General features: G+C 39.6%; 1 protein-coding gene across 1 annotated transcript in view; it reads right to left on the bottom strand.

Moving 5' to 3' along the window:
* Positions 1-1,928: 1,928 nt before the first annotated feature.
* The window catches only part of PPP1R14C (protein phosphatase 1 regulatory inhibitor subunit 14C), a 51,669-nt gene continuing 31,823 nt past the window's right edge, over positions 1,929-21,774 (bottom strand). The window contains exons 2-4 of the mRNA XM_050316333.1: positions 13,574-13,657; positions 12,165-12,197; positions 1,929-3,258 (exon numbers count right to left, since the gene is read on the bottom strand). Of these exons, the coding sequence (XP_050172290.1) occupies positions 3,184-3,258; positions 12,165-12,197; positions 13,574-13,657 (192 nt within the window). The 3' untranslated portion in view covers positions 1,929-3,183. The remainder of the gene's footprint in view (positions 3,259-12,164; positions 12,198-13,573; positions 13,658-21,774) is intronic.

The following is a 21,774-nucleotide window of genomic DNA, read 5'->3' as shown; positions in this document are numbered from 1 at the left end:
GTAACAGTGTGCTATTGATATGCCCCTTGAATATTGCCCCAAAGCCAAGAACACCCACACAGTATAAAGACATAAAGCACAATTAAATCTTTAGTGAATGGGTCAATTCTTCCCTCACAACAAGGCCAAGAGTATTTCCATTAAGGAAAAATTAGCAAGAATGAGACCCCTTAAGTCCCCAGGAAAATCAGGCCAGCTGCAAACAAAAGCTATTTAGAGCTTGGTTTTGCTCACTGACACTTGTAAGACAGCAAAATCCATGGAGCTGGAGAAGACGAAGCCCTTCACAGAAGTGACTTGACCCACCTACATAAGGCAAGAAAATAGTAAGTGCTGTCCCAGTCTTAACCATTTCTAAGTGGACCATCAAACCTACTGTTTTAGAAGGGGTAGACTGTTTCTTTCCACTGCTACTTCAGTGCAAGATGAGTAGGACAAAAGACACAAATGTGTCATGCATAGAGTTGGGTGGGCAGCTTTTAGTCAAACAACAGGAAAGAAAAAATATTTGTGGACAGTATTTTGCTGTAGGAAAGCAAAGAACTGGTGCAGTTGCGATTATTTCACATTTCTGATTTTGCATATCATTATTATAAAGGAAAAAAAAGTTATATTTGGAATTGTTAGTGAAGTCACAAAATGCATTTGTGGACGTTGAAATTGCTAGAACCCTTACTTTTCATACTTTGGGTTGTTTCTAAATACCACCTGCAAAATGTAAGCAGCTGTAACCACCTCAGAACTTGAAAAGGTATATTACATGCTCTTAGTTTTTTCACCCATGTATTAAATGCATGTTAATAAATGTCATGAGTCCAGGAACAGTACCCGTGAGTAGACAGTTCAGACTCCAGCTCAAAACTCTAAATTTGAGAGTTGCCAACAGGTCTCAAATCAAAAGGTTTTTCCCAATTTTGGACATACTAAACTTGGGATTTCAAAAAAGGGTCTCAGTGGTTCACAAATCAAGAGGTTTTCCAGCAAAAGCACCTGCCCACTCAAACATCAGGCTTGCTAGCAAGTAAGACTTCTTTACTAACACCATTGATTCCTGCCTCCAGAGTTAAGTGAAAAATCTAACAAAAGGCCCCTTACCTCAGCAGTTAAAGAAGCTTTTTCTGTAACATTCCCTCCTTCGAAGGGTGACGGTTATATAAACTTGGTCATTTAGATCTAGCTACGTGAGATCCTTGGCAAGGAGCACAGACCAAAGAGAGACAGTCATCCTGTGGCAAGACACACGATTCACATTGACCTCTTTCAGAACCAAAGACATCTCACTGATAATGTTGACAACAATAACTGGATATACCAACACAAAAACAGATGAATTCACAAGCTCCCTTCGATTTCCCTGAAGCATCGGTTTCATTTCACAATTTAAAAAAAATTTGCTCGGTGACTCCTTAGGAATCCAGAGCTAAACTGCAACTTCAGCAAAACATGAGATCTAAATTTAAAATGCTGCAGGCAAGCCTCTTCTGAGGGCTGCTGGAATTTCTTGAGAATTCAGAAAGGTACATAATGGAAGAAAGGTAGAGTGCCTCCAGTTGAAAGGCCCCCTTCTGCCATACCTTCAGTAGACAACTGAGAGTCACAGCATGTAAGCCCTCCCCTACACTCACCTTTGGTGGACAGGAAAAAATTACTTGAACTTACCAGCATTTATCTGAAAGAATTTCCAAGCTTTTTTTCCCATCCTGTTTCATATCCCTTGAGGCACAGGAAAGGAAGGCCTCATCTGCAGTAGAGTTTCAAAAGTGAAGCTGTGCACCACGTTACAGGAGTTTAAGTGATACTGGGCACAGTAAAAGCCAATAAGGGTCAATACAGCTGGGTTCCATGTACTTACCACCTCCCAGGTTTCTCTTTTTGAGAAGCAATTTCATTTAAAAACACCTACTCAGCAACAGTAGTCTTGTAAAGTGTACATGTAACAAGTCACAAGTTGTTCCATTTATTTGAGTAAATATCTGGTAAATAAAATCATCGGTAAACATTACAAAATTAAATACATTAAAAAAGCTTGCCAGTATACATAAAATTCACAAACATGTACTTCTTTTGAAAAATAAAATATGTTCAGAGCACCCTTGATATAAAATGTCTGACTAGTGTCACCTACCAGTAAATGGTAGCTTATTGAACATTCCAGTTAGGACATTTTTCAGAAGGGAGCAGGGATCTCTGTCTGTTCTTGCTTTTACAAGTAAGAGAACCAAAGTTAAGAAGTCTCCCCACTTCTCAGGACAGAGCTATAAACAAAGACTATATTATTCTTTGCCTACCTTTATAAGAGAGGAATCTGCATTTGATTAAGACTACATCATTAAATGCAGTACAGTACTTGCAATTCATTTTGGTATCACTGCCTTTCCCCCAGCCTGAAGCAGCTTTTAAATGGTGATGGACATTTCTCTAGATATCACTGCAGGCCCATATTCAGTACAGGTCAGCACAGCTCCAAGAGACCATGAGGTGGAGAGGAAGTAATCCTGGCAAAGCATCAAAGTCAATCAAATAACTTTTAAGTCTACAAATTAAGTCCTTAAAATTCCCAATTTTCATCTGTTGCAGTCTGAACAAGGAGATATGATAAAATTCTTCACTGGGCTGCTTTAAGGGTATTTAGAAAAATGGCAGCACTTATTTCAGTAATCTAAATTGGGACCTTCTGGTAGCAAATTTGCGATAACCACAATTTAAATAATTTACTATAACAAACTTTTCCTTCCATCCATGTGAAACAGTATTCACAACCCACTTTAAAATTTATGTACAGACAAGCACAATAAACTTGACATCCATGAGTTAAATGTACAACCAACTTAAGAAACGTTATCCAACTAGTTGCAAGGAGAAGTCCCCTAGCTCTGTAAATTTACAAGATCTTCTGATTCAACATGTAGGCTTGCTGCCCCTCATCACTAACTCTTGGATTCTTCACTTGCTTCAGTAATCCTCAGCTGGAAGTTGAGCAGCATCCAAATTGTTGATATTTTTGATAAAAAAATTTGACACTTAAAAAAGAACCCTTAAAACACACAAAAGAAATTCCTTGAGTCAAAACTGAATAAAATCAAAGAAGTTGTGGAGAATGACAATTATTTTAATAAAGGTCTTGTATTCAAAGTCCCATTTCCCTTGCCATGTCTTTTACAGAGTGCTACTACTTCAAGTTATTTATATACTCTTCTTTTGAGGGGGACTGAGTTTTCTCATTCCTCTTATCCGAGTTAGCAGCTCTTTGATAAATTCCTAGGGAAAAAAATAGAAAATATGAGTAATTTTAATGATTCCATAATACCATGATTGAGAATTTTCAGAAAGCAAATTATGCATTTTTATTTAAGCTTTTACTGCTAAGCTAGAATTTCTCTGGCCTGATCATCAGAAACCTTATAAGCATATCCTCACCACCCAGCAGAGCTGTGAACAACTAGCTTTTCCTTGTGAGTGTGCTGGCTCAGTCATTAGCCATCTTTCAGGCTTTTACCACACAGGGTGTTCTACCAGCTATTGAATGAAGCAAAATCTATGGTTGGATACAATGCAAACAGTCAAAGCAAACTTTCACAACTTAAGCCTGCACAGAAATCAGCACTCCTGCCAAAAGAGGTGTTTCTCTCACCACTCTACGTGCCGGCACTAGCATTTTGGTTGGCTTCATACTAAGCTGTAAACAGAAAAAGATATGGCTAAAAATGCGGCTGTTTTTCCTCTTTGCCTGCTACTTTCCAAGCTGGCTCAGCCCTCTGAGCAGACTGACCACTCAGTCCACACTAACACTGAGTGAGGCAAGGCAGGAACAAGGAGCCAGAGGTAGCACCACTGGCTTATGATGGGTGGAACTGGTTGCAGAGCCAGGTGAATGATACTACTCTGGAAAAAAAACCAAACCCAAGAAAACCTCCAAATCAAACAAACCCCAACAAAACCAAACCCCAAAGCAAAACACTACACAAAAAACCAACCAACCAACCAACCCCACCCCCAACCCCACAAAAAAATCCCAAAACAAACCAATTCAGTCTGTGTGACAACAGAAGCTTACAGAATTGCATCATTATCTGAATTTTTTTCTAGTATACCATTTCTTATGGTAACTACAGATGCATTAAAAGCTAAATCATCTTACTATCACACTGGGAAAATAATGTTTATCCACAGTACTGTATAAGAAAGCTGTTAGCTATAAACATAGAATGTAATTATGGATTTTGTCAGTCAGGTTATGTGAAAAGCTGGGTTGGATAGGACTTTTAGCAACCAGGTCTTATGGAAGTTGTCCCTGCCCTTGGCAGGGGGTCAAACTAGATGCTCTTTAAGGTGCCTTCCAACCCAGATCATTCTATGATTCTATGAAACAATAAAAAGCATGACTTCCTGTCTGAATGCTTGAAGCTAAGAATTCCAGTGAACAAAGTTACCACCTTAAAGACAACACAGTACCTCTCAAAAAAACTCACATAGAAACATATATTAACCAGGTACTACACTTTACATAAGGAAAGTATCTGTAAATGTGTATTTTAACTTAAGAAATATCCCAGGTTTTTCTAGCAGAACCACAACACTGGCAGGTATCATCCCAAGAAACCAATTTCCTTTCCTGACCTTTTACGCATCTTTATACTGAGCTGCATGTGCTGTTGCACCGTTGTTGTCACAGCACCAACACTACCTGTGGCTGAAACCAACAGCAGCAAAGGCAGTGCAGCGTACATGTCACTGTGGTCTACAAACACTCACTAAGAACCTCTGATATTCTGGCCTCCGCCCATGAATTAGGCCAAAGCCAGTTCAGGAATACATCTGCGTATATCAATACCACGCTTCCCATCTGGATAGACAGACAGCCTAAAGGGATGACCAGAAAAACAGATTTGTTAAGACTCCAAATCCTGCCCCCCCACCCTCCAGAAGTCGTGTTTTTTCACGCAGGCATAAGCCACTGCAACAATGTCTACTCTAAACTTGTCAGAGTCCAGTACTTTTCCACTCAGAAAACCAGAAAAATGAGGAAGACGTGCTTACTCTGAAAGTTCACAGTTTCCAATGCACTTTGCATTGGTTCTGTCAACACTTCATCATTGTAAAGACCTGATAGATAATGCAAAACTACGTGGCATGCTGCTGCTTGAAACATATAAACACACTTTAGGATTTTTTACTATCAAACTTAAATAAAGCCCCGCAGTAAAATCATTATAGAAATAAACACCCTAAAGTGATCTTAAAAGATTTTTACTTGGGATTAAGGCCATTATTACTGACTTTCAGCAGCTCTTTCCATGAAAAAAACTCCTATACTCCTATGCCAAAACATCAGAATAAGACAGCTTTGGGAAGGAATGGGTGGAAGTGCAGTTCTTCCCTTTGAAAAACTTAATTTTCTGTTCAAGTCACAAATACTCTATACCACCTTCATTCACCATCAAGGCAGCAACAAGGCACTGCATCTGGAAACTGTCCAACAGCTTCAAAAAAGTTCAAAGTAAGAGCCTTACAGGAAGGGGCATATGCAGAGTGATCAGGGACACCTATGGTACTGTTTGGGAGGAACTTCTGCCATCTCTCTGCCCATTTTCTCTTGGGGGAGTTTGGAGCAAGTTTCCCTTAGATATGAAACACAGCCACAGGTCACTTGCTTTTCAATATGACATTAAAGCAAGAGAGGAATTCCTCCCCTTATATTTTGAAGAGGTATCACAAGCGTCTTCTTTTGCAAAACAAGATACTTGCTTGAAGTTTTCAGGCAAGTTTGAACACCACTTGGAAACTTCTTAGGGCTGCCAAAATAAACCACGCTGTAGGGACAACCCCCTAAGCAGATCTGAGGTAACTGCAGCTATTCTTAAGGCAGAGGAAGCATTCATTTGAAAAAGTTCATATAATAATTTACGATGCTTTACTCTTTCAGGAGCTATTTTTTCTTGAAATAAGGGTCTGCAGTATGAAACAGTAAAACCCAACAAGAGCATTTTGTATGTGGCAGACATTTGGGATAATGCAGTAGGGCTGTTGTGCACATCCCATGGATGCACAAACCACAGCACTGGGTCAGCACATTTCTGATTTAAGTATCATTTTGCATCTGACACTTGCATGGAGCCTGGCTGTCATTAACACAGCTCTGCTCTGGCGCACCTCTGCCTTTCCTGCTTTGCAGCTCCCCATCAAGGAAAGGCAGCATTCTAGAAAAGATGTACATTTTCCCTTATGGAGGCAGGAAAAGAGACTTCACAGCACCATAAGCCTTCATTTTATAACTAACTCTGCTTTATGACAGTAATACCCTTCTTTTTTTCCTTTAGCATCACTCAGAAATGGCAGTTTTGTTTCTTGTGGCCATTTGAGTCAAGGCTTAATATAGACATCTGTCTCCACCTCGTACACAAAAATCATTTTACACAGAGCATTTTATTGAAATCCCCTCTAACAAGATATGCTGAAATTTAGCATCTGAAAGTTGATCATGTACAAATCTATGTTAAAAGTAGTTCTGTAACACAGGTTGAATTACCTACCTATTAATTACCTATTACACTGATTTAATTCACTGAGTTGAGAAACATATAAGAATAATTCAGCTAAAAATTCAAGAACTTATTCATTATTCCTTGGAGGGTTACAGCCACAGGAATACACAGGCTACATCCACTTTTAATAGAAGAAAAACCCCATACCAGCACTGTTGTGCATTGGTAAATAAAAAATAAAAATTTTTTAAACAAGCAAGAATTCACACAAACTTGGTTTAAATTCTTTTTACAGATATTCTGCAAGGAGACACCCTTGTTACAAGTACTGAGGATCCTGTTAATTTATAATACTAAATTATTGTTTCTAGAAGACATTTCTAATTCTAAAGGTAAATTTAAATGAGAGAAAGAGACTAAATCTACAGTTCATTTGAACTCATCTATATTCAGCCTTAGGGAAAAAAAACCAAACAAAAAACCCACCCTCCAAACAAAAGATGACAAACAAAGGTGAAATGATAATTCAGGAAAGGGGAGGAAATCACCTCTTTGCTTTGGTGGTGTGATTCATTGTTTTAATGAGGTCATTTGCCCAACAATGAATTCTAGGCTTGCTATTCAAGTCTTCCAATTAATTCTGGAAACTAATTAGACTCTGTCTCTCCAGATTTCTCTTCCAGAAACAGTACACATGTACTAGGACTAGTTCTTAGACTAAAATTTAGAGTTTCTAGTCTACCTGCTTCACTAGAGCATGAAATGAATCCTAAGTCAGCTTTCCTTCACAGCTTTACTTCCCTGCAGCCAAGTCAAAAATCAAGATTTCCTTAACTGTTTGCGCAAGGCTGTTTCTTGGAGATGGCCTGATTGGTTGGATGTAAAAAGCTAAAGTCAGCCTGGAGAGCAATCCCACAGCTACTACCTGTGGAAGATATTAAATAATTACTTTAAAAAAAAAAAAAAAAGGTGCCATCTGAATGTGAAAAGGAGGTGGGGGGGAAGAGGGAACTCTAACTGTCCTACTGCCAAACACCTTCCCTTCTACACAGGCTCAAACCTGAAGCCAGTTGTACAGAAAGGAGAGAAGTAATGAGGCACAGATGTGGGAGAACAGGACCAGAAGCTGCCTCAATACACCCTCTCCAGTGAGGTCACAGCACCATCAGTGTCCAGAGGACGACAATATGCAGTGAGAGCAATAATATGCAGCAATTTAGGTTCTCATTGAGCCCTGTACAAGGCACTAACTACATACCACAAAGCTTAGCCATGGTAAAGACCTGCAGCCCAGTTATTCTCCAATTTGGCAGCATGTAAACAAGCACAGCTTATTCTTGCCAAGCCACTGTTTGCTCCTCCATTCTTGAAGGGATACTGCTATGGGTATTTATTAGTTGTATTCAGGAGTACTTGCAGAAATGAAAACATGAAAGATTAAATCCCTCCAACACTGTAGTACAATACAGGGCAGATCTCAGCAGCCACATAACGAGTTTTAGTTCACTGAATTCAGTGGTCAAATGGATGAACAAGAAACCATGTTTTACTAGAAATTCCTCCATCTGCATTGCTTTTAAATATACATGATTCTTAATCTTTTTTCTCTACAAGTTGTCCTATTTGATTTCAAAAATATGGGCACATAATACAGTTACTGTGACTTAATAATTTACTACCCATCAGCTGCCCTGCAATACATGTCAATGAGTTCCTAGGCTCACACAGATGTAAGGCTGTACACTGCACTGAGGCCAAGCAGTAAAAACAACTTGAAATAATTCATTACATAGTAGTACCAAAATAAATGTACAATCCTTCTAAAGTTTTGGGATTCTATTTCAGAAACACCGAACTTTCTACTCATGCCTGCATACCAAATACATATATTGTTTGAACAAAACAGGTTTTAGTTTTAAATCCACAGTGCCTAGACCACTCTAGAAAGCTGTATCACATTTGCCAACACGTATGTCATTTGCTCCAACTAGGAATTAAACTTTGCAAAATATATAGTTAAGCAAATGCATCTCTACCTTTTAAAAATGAAGTTTCAAAAGCTGCTGAAATAGTAAATGACTAGTTAGTGACTTAAATCTCTGCTTAAGTTTTCCAGAAAATATGCACAACAATTGAACATAGTTTGTTTGCAAATCCTATTGAAAATCATTACTAAGTCAAAGTTCCCAGCAATGCAACTTTCTTTAATGATGCAACTTCATCTCCTATTTCTCTCATTTTGCAGTTTTGTACTAACACAATGGTCAGGATAGATCTAATCCTGATTGAATGAGAGAGACCTCCTGGCCAATTAATCTGAAGCTTTGTATATTTCTATGAGGAAAAAAAGAAGTAAATAAACCACAAATCTAATTTATCCAGTTCTCTTAAAACATTCATCATCTGCAGCCATTGTGTTGCTCAGCTGCATCTTTTGGAGTAAGTAAGCATAAAAATTGCCCACTCATTGGATTTCCCTCCCATAGTAGTTTATGAGTTTCCTTGTCATTTCTCCTGTCATCTCTTTGCCAGTCCCACCAGGAGAAGCTCTAATTCACATTGACCACAAACATTTTAGATCTTCTGCAATGCCCAGTCTAAATGAGTGGTTTTGCTGCTAACAATAGCAGAGATACAGTAACACAAATTTAGTCAGCCTTCTTCAAAGCATATATCTTGAAAAAACCTCATTGATTTCACAGCCACAATAGTCTTCCTATCCTAAATAAAAGTCTACTGTCAAGTAACTAAACCTTATCATCAGGATTGCAGATTATATTTAAATTTCTTTGTTACATTCACTGCTAACATGGGATTTGAAATTCCCTGTGATCTACTTTAAGATTCTTCATCATATAAACAGAACTGAGACAGCAACTTGACAAAGGTTCCACAGGCGATGCATGGGACTGAATGAAGAACTGGCTGCTCTGGCACATCGATGATGCAGGAGGGGGATGCTGCTCCCTGCTACTCTTCAGCCACAAAAGTTCAGATCCCAAATTTGGTTACGGCACTGATTTAGCAGATAACATACCCCTTAAGTTAGTGTGCATGACTCGCTACATGAAGTTCCCACATTAAGCATATTTCCATACAAATTAAAACAGCCATAACTACTACCTTAGAAAAGCTTTTAACATTTTAGAGCACATTCAACAGACTATCTATATTTCCATTAGAAGAAAGGTTTCATAACAGTTCCTCCCAGCTTACAGCCAGCTACTATATTTGACCAAATTATTAAAGAGGCTCAGAGTTCTTTCCGTCTTTCAAGTGACCTGGTTAACTCCATTTCCTCTGATGACAAGTCATTCCAGAGTACATGCAAAAATCCCTATTTCTTTCCTAAACTTTTAGTCTAAATGGAAGGCACTAAGCAAAACTGACCTAAAATACATATTTGCATGTTCGGAGGGTTTTTTTAACAGATGGGATAAGAGCTTCAAGTTATTAAGCTTTGTGCCTGTACTATTTTTCTTTATGTTTGAATAGCAGAGGTATCATATTATATAACTTTTTCCCCAGTTAGGAATTAACTGCCTTTTGCAAACTGTATTACTCTTAATGATATGATGATATCCTGATTGGTCAGGATAAATTCCATCAGCTCATATCCATTCTCCACAAATCTTCTAAAAATCCTTTCACAAGCCAACTACCTTAATAGTTTTGAATGGTCTGCAAATAAAAAAGGACTGAAGATTTTCTAGATGAAGTGTGGATCTTCATATAGCAATTTTAAGCCAACTTAAAGGCTGTTCTTAGTCCACACATGGCATGCTAAAAATCTCTATTTTTAAGTGGACTTAGTTAGCAGTCATGCAGTATTACATGCCATAGATGAAGAAAAGCTGCTGCTTTGAAAACAGTGCTGGGAAGTGACACTCATTTTGGCAACTATCCTAACAGAATAGTGGATTAAGTACTCCACTCAACTTGGCTGTCTCAAAAGATTGTCAAGGAAGATGAATATTCTCCCAGATAAGGGAGCTGCCTCCATTCCTTTAGCAGATGACTGAAGACACAAGTCACCATTTCAGTTTTAAAATCTCACCCTCATCCAAGTGCCTTGAGGGTAGTCAAGCACATGTGTCCAGGATGTTTTTTCCTGTGCACTGCCATGCCAACTGAATTTTGCCAGCATGGCAAGGTTTCCAATGGAAAACTCACTAACATCTGTCAAGTACCCTTATCAGCTCTCTGAAATTTGCCCTTGCAATGTGTCAAGTTTCAGCTTACACATTCAATGAAGAAGGAAGAAGAGTAATTATTTGAGTCTCTGCCTTCTTCATCTGCCTTCACATACACAGTATTGAATGACTGTTAAACTCTCGGCAACCTGTTCCTACCACCTGGTCATGACTCTGGCTTTTTCTCTCTAGCCTGAGAGAAGAGCCATGTCAGTCTCCACATGCCGTATCAGTCTTCACACCTATCTTAAGAAGAGCCACCAAGGTTCAATTGCATGTGCTTAGAGAAGGCTGGAGAAGGCTGACAGGGGTCATCTGTATTACTACAGTGAGACATCTGAAGACTTGGCATTATGGCATCCCCACAATGAGAAATGTGTGTTACCTGCTGTAGAGAAACCAAGGACAACATAGATCAAGCTACACAAGTGTTATCATGTAAGTCTTCCAGGGTCAATTCTCTGCCCTGTCAAAAAGTTTGTACCAGCAGTTATAATAACAATTATGGAGAATTTCCCCAATCTGCCATAGGAATCAATAAAAATGGAAAAGCCCAGAAGAATCTGATGGACTGAGAAGTGCTTATTCAACCAACCAGTGGTTCTTCCTGACAGTCTGGCTATCCTTAAGCCTCAGTACTTTATGTGGTAACAGATGCAGGTATTACAGAAGAACCAGCCTATATGCAAGCCTTGTTTCAAGAACCCATCGCCTGGTTTCTAGTCCCGCACAGCTGAAAGGTCTCTGATTAGGGGAATCCTGTAAGCCACCACCTCTAATAAATACTGCGCAGCAGCCACCACTTCTGGGAAAGCACTGACCTTATAAATGGAACCAAGAAACTGACCCATGACCTAGAGTTTTGAATACTTTTTTTTTTCAGTGAGTCCAAGGTCTTTTTTACAATATTTACTCTTCCTAGTAAACACACACTACTATATGAGAAGTAGGCTATATTGGCACTGGAGACATTAATAGATATGCAAGTTGAAAGCTGAGTAACTAAATCTTGCTGGTTCAGATTATCCAACAATTCTTTTCAAGTCCATTCACAAACACAATTAGCCAAGTTGCATATCTGCATAACAGTTCTAAGAATAAAAAATTTTGCTGTCAGAGATAAAATTAAATGTTTTCAGATTGAAGACCACAGTCTATCATGCAAATATTTTAACCATCTGATGAGAATTGTTTAGTTTTTCTATCACATGACATCTTTAAGCATCAGTATAGTCAATATGGACATTACAAAAGACAATATTGATACTTCAGCTGGAATGACCAGCAGTTTCTCTGCATGGCAAAATCATGTTCCTACTGTAGCTAAGGGACAGGGCACAGACATTTCCAGGATATAAAGCCCCAAGTCCATCAGCTATCCATTAACATTCCTCTAATTACTTTATCATAAGTATAAAAGTAGAGTTACTTTATCTTGAACATAGCTACAGTTTCCACACATGAATAGTATTTAAGAAAAGTCTTTTACCTCTGTTGGTTTGTAGCAATCTACAAGAGTTTCCTAGAAGCAAAATATGAAAGTGTCAGTTCCCATAGCAAATAACAGTGAACATAAACAAGTCACAGCATGAAACCTGACAAGACAGGGGGGAAAGAAAAGGAGCAAGAACCAGGAATGACTGAATGAAGATGCTACTGAAAAGCAAGTGTTATAGCAAGTTATCTTTGCTCTCTGGTTGGATCAGAATGATTTGCAACATGAGAGAAACAATGGCTTCTTCCTCTAGGTAGGAAGTTATAAAACCCTTCTCTCTCAAAAAAAAAAGGAGGAGAATCCAAGAACATTTCTTCCAGCAACAGAAATGTGAAAGGTAGCTTTCTCTGAGGGCACCAGAGTCTTTGTAATGCAGAAGTACAGACAGTTAATCTTAGCAGGGGTGCTGCTGCAGCTAGTTTAGGCAGAAGCAGCAAAGTTATTAATGAATTCTCAGTAAACAGCCCAGGGCCATGCCCCATGTCTCTGTGGCTGGCCAGTGGGCACTGAGAAAAGGGTGCCAACAGGCACTAAAATCAGAGGAGCTGCATCTAAGCACCACATTAGTCACCTCCCAGAAGCAGCTGAGGGCAAAACATGACCCTGGAGCAGTTTTCCTTTTAACAATGCATCTGAAAAGATTATAAACAGAGCCTTTTCATATTGGTTTTGTACCTGATTTAGATAGATGGATAGATAGATATAGATAGATATTAAGACAATTTTATTTCTTTTTTTCTCCCCCTCATTCTTCCTTTGATTAGCTTCTACCTCACAGAGGATTCAAAGAATTAGAGAGCTGTTTTGAACTGTGTCATTTCAGCAGACCCCTTTTGAATTTCCCTATTAATTCCTGTTCCTGACCATCTTACCTTTCCTCAAGCTTTTTGACAGGTTACTCCAAAGTAGCTTGATGGGTTCCAATTTCTAGCTAGCAGAGACAGAGAAATAATTGCCAATAGTCTAAGGACAAGGGAAGATTTCTGGTCTGTATACACATGTATATATGTTTCTGCTGCTGAAAGTAACTATCTGGCCATTATAACTGACTCTCAGCCATACAGCTTTTCTGTGTGACTGTTCTTTATTTTTCTATGTTTTCTGTTCTTTATTTTCTTATACTTGTACAAATTAGAATGAGGCTTATATAGCTTAGCATATTTCCCTATAATACTGGATTCTTTGAACTTTTATTTACTCCTGTTATCATCTATCTTCCAGACATTTTTTATCTACAAGGATGTTGATTACCTTTGAACAGCCTAGTAGATTATGCTAAGCTCAGACCTAAGAATCTCCCAGTTTTAATTCTACACTTACAGTGGATTCAATCAAACACAATATATGGATCCAGATGCATTACTTCAGCCCCATTCTGATTTAAAATTATAAAATAATATTACCTGTAATTTGAGAGCTCTCTCCTCTTCATTGGCTGCATCAAGAAGATCATCAATGTCAATTTCTACTTCTGGCATCTCTTCTTCCTGAAAAGAAAAAATATCCACTTAGTTCATAGATCTCTCCTTTAACTAACCTCAAAACCAGCATAGTGATAGCACACAAACCCATCTTCCTGGAGCCAGACAAGGAAATCAGTAAGGGATGGTGGCTTGATTCCTGACTCCCAAGCCAGCAGAAGGCCAAGCCTCAACCACACAGGAGGTGATGGCTCTCAAGCCACCCTTCGCTCACGGCCAGGAGCTGCATTACTAACTCATGCCCAGCAGCACAAGTCATGCTATTCTCACAGTACTGCACAAGAGGATGAAGACGTAGTCAAGAAAGGGGAAGCAGATAACAGCTGCAGCAAGGCACAAAATTGCTTTGAAAGCATTCTTGATTGAACTGCTTATTTTATTAACACTGTGGAAGATCTCCCTTGCTTAAAGCTGGCTTACAAGGATGACATGAATGTCCTATCAGAAGAGCTCAGATTTTCTCGTGTCTGCAGTGGAGCATGAAGTCTAAGGCATAGAGTATTTTAGATAATTTTTCTTAAAACTCCTCCACTCACAGACTTCTCCCATTGCATCATCAACACCTCAGGTGCATTGTTCCTTGAGTCAGAGCAGCAGTCCAGACATTTTGAAGGACCCTGAGCTCTGGAATCCCAAAGAGAATTCATCATCCACAGGTATCTCCATTTATTGCATTTTCAATCATGCAAAAAATATTCCACTGGCCATTTTTTGCATTTTCTCATCAAAACTGTTAAGTTGCACCTCGCTGCACATACAAAACTCAAGTCTCAACCTCTCTCCCACATCAAGTCCAACTCTGATAGTGCCCTCAGTGCCATGGACACACAGCTCTTCTGTTGCCCCTCCTTCATCCAAGCCAACACACAGGCACTGCAAAACTGTCCCCTCCCACATGTACACTGTCATCAATTGAGTCACTGACACAGCATCACCTTGGCACCTCCAGAATGAAAGCAGGGACTTGAAAGCCTCCAAAGAGGAGGAAGGATTTGAGACTCAGGATGAAGCAACAAGACCACTATTCCCAGCAGCAGCTGTCTTCTTGAACTCCACCAACACGTGTCAAGATCCTTACAAGAAACATTTTGACAAAAATGTGGTGGTTTTCCAGCAATTTGCAAAAGTTTCAACAATTGTGAAATAATTTAACAGCTCAAATGGCAACTGCCCCAGGCAACACTTATTCTTACCCTGGGAGCAAGGAATCAAGCCACCATCTCTTAAAATTACTTTTCTACTGGATAAAGGAAGAGACCGAATATTAGCAAGGAAAATAACAAGTTAGCTTGAGTAACTCTAACAGAAGTTAAACACCAAGGTAGCAAACAACTACCCAAATCAGAAACTCCAGCTAAAATGCCAACTGTTCAACATCTTTTTGAGTGTGAGGAGGAAGGACAGAAGTTGGATGATTTAAGTTCCCCGGTTCCCATCTCTGAAGGAAAGCGTCCAGGAACGCAATAGCGCAGTTGCACAGGCAGTTAGACTCAATCAACAAAAATACACAAAGAACACTCTTTGCCCAGCTAGCAGGTTTAGAAAGGAAGCAGGGACATTTGCTGAGATGAATCAAAGACACTTAGTTATTGTAATGCAATCTGGCAAAAAGGGAGTTTCTAACCTAATGCTACAGACTCATTAGCAATTTAAACAACAAGGAGAAGAGGAAAGAAGTCTTCCACAGACTATAAAGATATTCAGCAAAAGCCATTTGAATTTGAAAGGATAAAGATTACTCCACAGCTAAGTGGTATACTTAGTAGCTTACTATCCCTTAACTCTACACTAATTAGCATATCACACCAAGAACCAGAAATTCCCCAAATAGAGAGTAAACCTCCTGAACATTTTATCTAAGCAGCTCATCTTAAATACTATTAAGACAAGGCACCTGGAGTTACTGTTAATACTGCAAACTTATCAAAATGCACATTCATTGACCTGTGTAAATGCCAATTGTGCACCTGTCTGCATTCAGAAGTGCTGTTCAGCACATTGAATATTTTGTCAGATACACATTTTGAACTCTTGTCTGTTGGAGCAGCATTCTGCCAAACTGAAACAACATTGGAAAGCAATAGTGAGAGGGAACTGTCTATAAGGTATATAATTTTTTTTTGTGATCACACTTCATTGAAGCTGAGTGCTCCTGAAAGGTTAGTTTTACTCTTATTGGTACCAATTAAGTGGGAGAAATCCCTGCTTCTATCCCCCTTCACTCTTATCTTCTTCAAGTCAACTTCCTCCTACATCTTCAAGGTTCAGAGTTACATCAGTCCAGAGGGCAACTGTACCAGCAAAAATTTGGTGTAAGAGGTAACACAGTTCCTCTACATCATAGAAAGCCATAAAAAAAAAAAATCAGAAATACTTCTGAAACGAGGAACTTTGTGTCTAACATACTGCCATTCAATTAAGTTACATTTTCTGTAAAAGATATATGTATCTTCTTCACTTCACAGAAGATTTGAACTCTGATACACAACATAAATGAAGAGGGACGCCCAAAAACGTAACTCTTGCTCTTATTTTTGGCTGAAAGAACAAATGGAACATAATTGAAGCATTTTTTCTCCATCTGAACTACTGTGCCTGCACGATCTCAAGAGTTTTATGTTAGGCATAAAAAACATGCCCTTAGGTCAGGAGCCTAACGGCTTCACAACAGCTGTAATGACAGAGGGAAGGAAGACACAATCATGTCTTCTGTTTGACACATTTTATTGGTGAGATAAATGTGATTGCTCCAACTACAATTTAGCAGCTACAGATTACGCTGGGGCAAGCCTGAAAGTTTCTGTGTATAGCCAAAAGGTGGTATTTTGAGAGTCTTGTTAGTGTTATGAGGTTGTGGAAAAAAAAAATCCCGAACATTTCCTTATTCTGCTCCAGTGAGAGCAGACAAGGTAATGCAAATAGCAGATGACAGGGGGGAAGGGGTGGGGAAGAAACCACAAGCAGCATGCTGAGAGGTAGCAGCCCCAAGAAAGCTAAAATAGAAGAGCTGTGGGGGTTGTGGATACAATCCATGAATTGAAACACATGGCAGAGGGGAGTGGGGGGAAGAATGGACACTCTGCTTTTAAGCACCCTCATCAGTTTGCATTAACAATGAAGGCAGAACATGAGCTGATTTTTGCTACAATATTACAAAGTCAAAACATATCAAAGTTAGTTTCCATGATATTTAATGCAAGTTAAATTCAACCTTACATTGAAAGACAGGCCCACGACTCTTTAGGTTGCAGGAACTCTTTGCAGGCTACTGGCAAAAGACCTGGGGCACAGATGTGTATTATGTAGCAAACTCTCCAGCTGACAGAGGTGATCACAGCCCCAGTGGTGAATGGAACAGAAACAGGTGAACATCCTTTAGTGAGATCAGAAAAAAGCCTTTGAAACCAGCTCCCACAGCAGCTTAAACCAAAGGCCAGATTTGGCAGGGGCATCTTGAAGAACACTTACACACTCCAGTCTGCTGACCCTGAGGACAGCACCTCCAGTACAGCAAAAGTTGGTCTGACATCATTCCAGGTATTTACTAATTAAACATTTATCTGAGGCTTTAAAATTTAAAGGGCACTATGGATACCTTTCCCGTATAAATCCAACTCTTAAATTAACCTATTACCCCATATCCTCACTGCCCATTTGCTGTGCATCATCTCATTTGCAGTGTAGGGAAATAATTAAATAGGCTTGTTTGGTGTTTACTTTAGCTTTTAAATTTGGGAAAGAAAGGAGAAGTTAAATGTAGCAAGAAAAGTTAAACCCAGTATTTGTATAGTGAGTTTGGAAGCAACATGAAAGGACAATGACTTAAGTCTCAGGATGATAAATAAATGTGTCATAAATTACAAGGACTAGAAGTCGTTGGTTGCATGTGTAACCTGAAGGATTATGAATGGATTACACTTAATCCAGGTAAATGAACATGATCAAATAGTCATTTGTACAAAAAACAAAGGGAAAACCCATGTGTTCCTTGTTTCAAAGCCTTCAGTTGTTTTGAGTCAGGGCAAAAGTAGATAAAAGTGAGAATAACAAAAGAATAATGAAGTGGAGAGTCAAAATGCACAGGTAAAATAAAGCTATTTGCAAGACAAAATGACTGCTCATGTCTACTGATTGGTATGAGGAAAAGAAGATTAGGAAAGGATGTTGGAGACAGCAAGAAGAGACTCAAAAGTGCTAGGGTTTGTGAAACTTGCAGAAGGAACAAGAATCCTCAGTGGTACAACCCAATTACTGCATGACAGCATGTTTTCTCCAATCCTGAAATATTGGCAGCAATAATGCCATAGCAGACATGACGATCTAATGTTAGACATGAAAAAAAATTATCTCTCATTTCTGTTGGTCCTGGTGAAGTGGTTCATGCAGCAGTGAATATTACTTTGTACAGCTGATAATCAGTGAACACATTTAGGATGATCCTCCCAGTATGATACAATCTTTAGCATGCAGTTATATATTATTTTCTCCCTCATCAGGCACTTATCTCAATCTCAGCAACCAGTCTGAAAGGCAACACGCAGTGCAAGGCCTTACACTCCTGAGCACATGCCATCTAGTATGGGCCTCCAACTAAGAGCTAGAAAAACCTGTGTTGTACCCAATCTGCTCTAACCAGAGCAGCAGCCTCTTCCACCAACAGCAATCTACCCTCCTCCATCACTCTTGTTCATTAAATGAAAGTGCAGACACATTCAAGGCGAAGTTACCAGATTTGTCCACTCATTTTGAGTCAATGATCCTACTGTTTCTGAATAATCATAATTTATCTGTGACAGTGTGGCCACTTAACAGTAACCTTCTCCTGTGCTGAACCCATCTTCAAGCCTGACATCATATGGATTAAGTTAAATACATGGAAAAGGAGGGACACCAAGTGCTCCCCTGTCAACAGAATGGCTTATACAAACTGCCAGTATCTCACAGCTACATAATACGGTATGAACGGCTGGATAAAAGTCAAGGAGACAGTGTTTTATCTCTATGGTTTAGATACGACCTACCCTCACCCCTGGAGCTAGCAGGGCATAGCCTTGCACTCACACCACTAGAGGGAGGTAACACTTTGCAAACATAGCAAGGGGCTCCTGAAGTTGCTGGTAGAGCATGAAAAAGTCTTCTGAGACCCAGATGCAGTTCTTGAATCTGGAGAACAGTCTAACTTTTGTCCTCAGTTACACATTGCCCTCTACTCCTGTTCTTAAAAATGTAGCCCTCAGCTTTTACTCTCACAGTTTGATTCCTGCAAAATCCTACCACCTCTGTGTCTACTTTTTGGGGTATTGCTCCCACATCCATCCAATCTACCTTTTCCCTTCAAAGAAAAAGAGAGCCAAAGAAAGGACTGCTGCAAGCAGAAAAAGGAGCAATTCAGCTCCCAGGTACAGTGACCAGGGCTCTCTGCCAAGACGAACTGCAAGAGCCCAGTTGCTTCTAGCTCCCTACAGAGCAAGTTTGTTCACACATGACAATCTTTGAGCTTATTGCCAAACTTTAACAAGTTCGGGCACATGACAAGCACAAGTGAAAGAGAAGGGAAGGGAGGTGCTTGATTAAACTGAGAACACTTTCATAAACTGGCCACAGGCACCTCCAACACATAGAAAATATGGTCCCTCCTAAATTTCCAAGATCGGACATACTAGAGTTTCAACTCAGCTGTTGAAAGTCCTCAAGCAATGTGAAAAATCACTCTTTTTCTTTTCCTCATGATTTTAGTCTCAATATCAGAAATAACTGAAGTCTTACCTAAAAAGCTTTCCAAGATATTCCATCTGAGGCAAGCACATACTGAGAACCTCCTCAGGTTAGATTATTTCAACTTGGACAAGTTTAACATTTTAAAAGTGTATTTGCCAGTTGTTAAATCAAGAGTAATGCCAAGAACAATGATTACGGGGCTCTGCATGGAGGACTACACACCTTGTGGTGAAGCAGAGCAGGAGCTTACTGAGGAATCAATAAAGTCTAGCAATGAACAGGGTGGAACAAACCTGCAGAAAAGGTGAAAAAGATGGACAGATACTTACACACAAAGGTAGTGTCTACACAGGAAGGCACAGCTGGACTGCAGCTTGCTCAGCCAGTCTGTACATACTGCATGGTCCAGAAGATATATCTGGATTAGGGCAGCTTTCAGACAAAGAGAATAAACCCTGTTGGCAGAGCATGTACCTTCAACTGCCATAGTCTATTAACATAGCAATTAAATTTCCAGACCAAAGCTTACCCACATCCACCTGGCTCAGAGAAGAAAGAAACAGCTAGCTAAAGTCTGTCTGCATCTGCCAATTCACCCTATTTTGGTAAGTAGATAAGTGGGCAAACAGCCTGAAGCTTATAATAGGAAGTGCATATCACATTACAAGGAAATCTCAACAAGGAAATCTGTTGGAGACTCATGTCTGAACCCAGGGAACAACAGGAAGCACTCTCAAGCTCCAAGGTCTAAAGCGTAGCCTAACAGCATCCCAGATCCATGCCAGTATGCAACTTAGGTGTTTGTTGCTCCCAGCCAGAGATACACTATGAGAAAAAGCACAGGATTACATGTTGAAACAAATACCACTATGCTCCTTGGACAACTGGAAAAGCATGACCATCCTGCAACCTAGCCAACCTTCCCTGAAAAGGTAGAGTTAGGAATTCTTGGCCTCCTCCATATCTACCACCATCTTCATTGTCTTTTCCTATCATACAGGTAGCAGATCAGTTTGAGCAGTATGTCCCTTAAAGGCAAAAGAGGGACACAAAGTCTTGATTTAATCAGTCCCCATAATGACAAGTTTAGAGATCTGATACAGTCAAACAACAGGTACATGCTCCCTCTGTGAGTTATATTACCTGAAAATATAACATCAGTATTCTTGTAAGTTGCCTAGAAAGCATAAGTCATGAAGGTCACACTTTTGAAGGGTTTGGTTTTGGGTGGTGGGAAGGAGGAAGGAACTCAGTACAGAATGATGTCCAGCAGGACATTCCCTGTACAAAGATATCACCCTAGGCAAACTGGGACACTAATCCTGTATGTTAGTGTTACTTATCAATAGACAAGAACAGCTAAAACTTCCTTACTTAGAAACGGTTATAAAGAAAAAAACATGACACAAAACAAATTTTAAAACTTCTGGGAATCATTTAACTATAAGGGCATCTTAATGTTCATGTATGTGCCAGGAGTTAGGTACAGCTATAGCTTCAGAGTTCAAGAGTAAGTGAAAAATATACTAATAGGGCAATGGCTGTACACACAAAACTTAAAATTCTAGTTACAAACCTCATTAAAGTGATTAGCAAAAACTGATATTTTTAATAAGTAGGGGAGGAGCACCAACTCACGCCAAGTTCTTCCATCTCATTACTCAAGCTGGCTCAGTCACTGTAAGCCATTGTTCTTTGTTTCAAGCTGGCACTGCCACAGACCAGCCTCTCCTCTTGGCTCTCAAGTGACAGTAGAGCAGATGAAGTAGACAGATGTTACTCCAATTCCAAGTTCCATTCAAAGAGTCAGCCCTTCTAAAGCAGCAAATGCACCCCAAAGTTTTTACTGTAGCATACAAGTACACAAAAATGGCAACAGCACAATCCTGGCACTTAGGTGATACAAAAAGACGCAATTCTGTTGCGCTGTTATTTCATGTGGGGTTCCTCTATCAGCATGGAGGGATTAGGGTTTTGGGCAGAGACAAAATCATCCCTCAATGCAACTCCTGTGAAAGCTTCCTTTATGGGCAAGTCTTTGTGAAACAGGATAGGGAAAGGACATCCACATCCAGAGCACAGGTTCCTCCACCCAGCTTCCTTGAATATCTTCACCCTCCCCCAAAACACAAGCCTGCCTGCACTAACATTCAACACAGAGGCAGCTGCTGTTTTTGCAAATGCCGCTGCAGTTTTGCCTTTCCTTCAGTTAGATGACTGGAGGGCAGAAAGATGATGGCAACAAACCATGATTTCCCCTGGACAAACTCTTACAGCTACAGGCACTAAATTTAAGTCAGCTGTTAGCTCCTACATCACAACATGGTTAGCATGACATTTTACCCCGTATAAGGAGTGGAGGAAAAATAAGACAGCCATGTGTCAAAATTCAGCTGAAAGAGGGG

The sequence above is a fragment of the Myiozetetes cayanensis genome, unplaced genomic scaffold (genome assembly GCF_022539395.1).
Source record: "Myiozetetes cayanensis isolate MyiCay16 unplaced genomic scaffold, myiCay2020 scf2-11, whole genome shotgun sequence".
NCBI classification, from domain to species: Eukaryota; Metazoa; Chordata; class Aves; order Passeriformes; family Tyrannidae; genus Myiozetetes; species Myiozetetes cayanensis.
Note: the sequence above shows the minus strand (reverse complement) of the source record. Positions and strands in the feature narration are given on the sequence as shown.